The sequence below is a fragment of the Ruditapes philippinarum genome, unplaced genomic scaffold (genome assembly GCF_026571515.1).
Source record: "Ruditapes philippinarum isolate M1 unplaced genomic scaffold, ASM2657151v2 ctg856_1_1_1_1, whole genome shotgun sequence".
In the NCBI taxonomy this organism is placed as follows: domain Eukaryota; kingdom Metazoa; phylum Mollusca; class Bivalvia; order Venerida; family Veneridae; genus Ruditapes; species Ruditapes philippinarum.
In genome coordinates this window covers 278545-281570 of record NW_026862309.1, presented here as the reverse complement: position 1 = coordinate 281570, position 3026 = coordinate 278545, and the positions used below count along the sequence as shown (strand labels likewise).

Below are 3026 nucleotides of genomic sequence, written 5' to 3'. Positions count from 1 at the left end.
ATTTGATTCGTATAATTTAACGTTCAAATGTAATGTAGGGGGAAAAAACCTCGAGATTGTGATGAAAGACAATTTTATCCCCCATAAGAGTGTATGTTAAGGAATGTAATAAATAAGAATTAAAATTGAAAATTGTCAGTCATAATTTAAAAGTTGTCACTATCACTTTTCATTTATTCATGTTTAACGCTTACGTTTTTTTACAATAACAAAAAAGAAGGAAAAAAGAAATAAACTTGATCTTCTTCGCCTTTGATTTTTAAGTAGAAACGACAATATTAATAAGAAAAGATCAAAATATCATTCAAGACTTTCATAGGAGGAAATGCGAATGAATTTATTGCTAATAAATCGATTTAACGTGTACTTTTAAAAGAAACTTTATATCGAAATATTAATACCCAACTTTATCAAAAGAATGGAAATAAAATGGTCATCACGTTACAGTGAGTGTTTTACCAATACCCATGACGCACGGTCCAGTTTAGTATAGTACAAAGATATAAGTGTATCTGCTTAATCAATCAAATATTTTAATATAAGATAGCAAATAGCACAATGTCAAGTGCTTTCATGACAAATATTAACATTTTCAATTTGAAAGTTGACAACGTTGAACGATCTAGATATGAAAACACTTGTAATTTTCCCGGCTCGTATATGGCAAACATTAAAGATAATGGAACATATCGAGATTGAGCTTATTTGCTGGTATTTGTTTAAATGTAATACTCTAACCCATGCAGTCAAAGTTATAGTTCATACATCAGCATGAATTTACACGAAAACCATTAACATTTATCTACAAAGGTGGGGATTTTGAAAATATCGTAAACTGGATCTTTTTTGGTTATTTTCATAAATAAATAAGCTCTGATGACGTAAACATACTTGTAAGTGGAATTACTAAAACCGGCCAGATAGCGACAAAGGTTTCTAATATTTGAGTGTGCAGTGTAGAAATTTCAAAATTAATTCCTCTTTTGTAAAGGTAACATAAAAAGGATATTTCTATTGAACGTAATATGTAATTAACACAAAAGGTGTTAAAACTTAAATATCTAAGATAATTTTCATTAAACCTTGCATGATATTACATTTCATGCTATACAAATTGTTTGAGAGGATTAAGAGATTCCGTTATATAACCAATAAGCTGTCTTGTATTTACAAACTGACTTTGAATTGTGCAACATTCGTAAACAAACTGGAAATAAATATTACGCTTCAATATTTATATGTTATGCTAATGTAAAACATTTGCAGTGAATAATGTGGACGAACATTTGAAAGGTGATACGGCAACATAAGTGCTAGTATTTTGTCTTTGCTAGAATTTTTCATTTAGATCTATATATATTTTTGGCAATAGCAGAATATGAGTTCTAATCCAGATTTAGGACATTTATATCATGACGGGAATATTTGTAGTGTTTATTTGAAACTGAACGTTCAAGATCAGATAAAAACACGTGAAATTAATGCACGAGAAATGAAGACTTTAGATAAATACTCACGTGCAATGGATCGGGCTAAATCTGTTTGTAGAATAAACAATGAATGGGAACAGAACTATCTACGAACACAGCTGAGGGATATTAGATATAAAACTCCTTCATTGAAAAAAGGCTTAAGACAGGAGAGTCAGCGCTTAAAGAGCAGGAGACATGTACCGAAGGGTGGATCCCAACTTCCAAACATAGAACATAATCAGAATGTATCAGGATCTTATTCCACTCCCAGTTACAGGGAAAGACAAAATCCCGTTTTAATCAGTTCGTGGTCTGTTTATTCAAATGGAGCCCCAAGAAACCGGTCTGCACCAGTTCTTGGTAGTCTAGATGTGTTAAGGGAACAGCAAGAGGAAAGAGCAGAAAACAATATGCTGAAAACAAAATCGAAGTCTGTAGGTTTGGTAAAGAAGGCGGAACAAGTGACAAAGACATTACATAAATTATATACAGATGCTTTTAAAAGAAAGTCGAAGGAAAATAACACCACTGTGCTTGATGTGTTAGGTAAAGAGTCCCGCGAGGAGTTAGAAAAAGCTCTGTTTGTATTACGTGGGTCACATGCAGGTGACGTCATTGAAGATATCCTGAACGACAGGGAATATGTATCAAAGCATACAGTTAAAAAAAGCCAGCACAACGATAGTTCGGATTCTTCTTCTAAAAGTGACTTCGACGAAATGATAAATGATGTTTTTGTAACTCAGTCAGAAACCAAAAATAAGAGAAGTGAATCATTTGTACTTAATGAAGACGATTATTTCAAAGATGTATTTACACAGGATGAGTTCTCTGTAGGATCAGACCAAAGGCGGTTTTATGTACAACAAGGAAAAAGACAAAATCCATTGTTTCCGAATGATACAAGTTTATCGCCTACATCTAAGAATATGCGCTCTGGAGAAACTGTTTTATCAACAGACAAACATGTGTCGAGGGGAACTGAGACAGATGACGTGGCCGCTGAAGTTTTTAAACGTGACGACGCGTGGATGATGTCATCAACATTAGCTAACGCGTCTGATATCGACTCTGGACCATCTCTAAGATGGACTGACTTATTCAAAACCCCAGAATTGTGGAAACAGAATAAAAAGGGAAATACGAAAACGTCACCGAAAGCATTATCACTCGTAACTTTAACAGGAAAACGTAGACAAACTATGATAAAAAGATAAAAATATGATTAGATCGCATGCTAATAACTTAATTAGTCGTTGTATTGACATTCATCTTGACTTGATTAGAATTATATTAAATATATTAATAACATATATAGTTCAAATAGTCATAAAATACTGTTTTTGTTCATATTAAAATGATTAAATGTTTGTAGAGTTTTGAAGTTAGTGCCCATTATCTAAGTTTGTTTGAAAATTACATGAGTTGAGGTCGAACTCCACAAAATATACTAATAGAACAATCGGAAACTACTCTCTGCGTATAGACAGTTAGAAATTGTAAGCAAGTTCTGTAACTGCTATAATGGGCCGTAAAAAGTATTAAGATATGTTA

General features: G+C 32.6%; 1 protein-coding gene across 1 annotated transcript; it reads left to right on the top strand.

The window, feature by feature from the left end:
• The first annotated feature begins 781 nt into the window (after nucleotides 1-781).
• Nucleotides 782-2794, top strand: LOC132718602 (uncharacterized). The gene has a single exon (XM_060702317.1). The coding sequence runs from the start codon at nucleotides 1379-1381 to the stop codon at nucleotides 2687-2689; it is 1311 nt and encodes a 436-aa protein (XP_060558300.1). The 5' UTR covers nucleotides 782-1378; the 3' UTR covers nucleotides 2690-2794.
• Nucleotides 2795-3026: the final 232 nt, after the last annotated feature.

Coding starts and splice junctions, on each gene's coding strand:
- LOC132718602 (XM_060702317.1), top strand. CDS start 1,379: ATGAGTTCTAATCCAGATTTAGGACATTTATATCATGACGGGAATATT.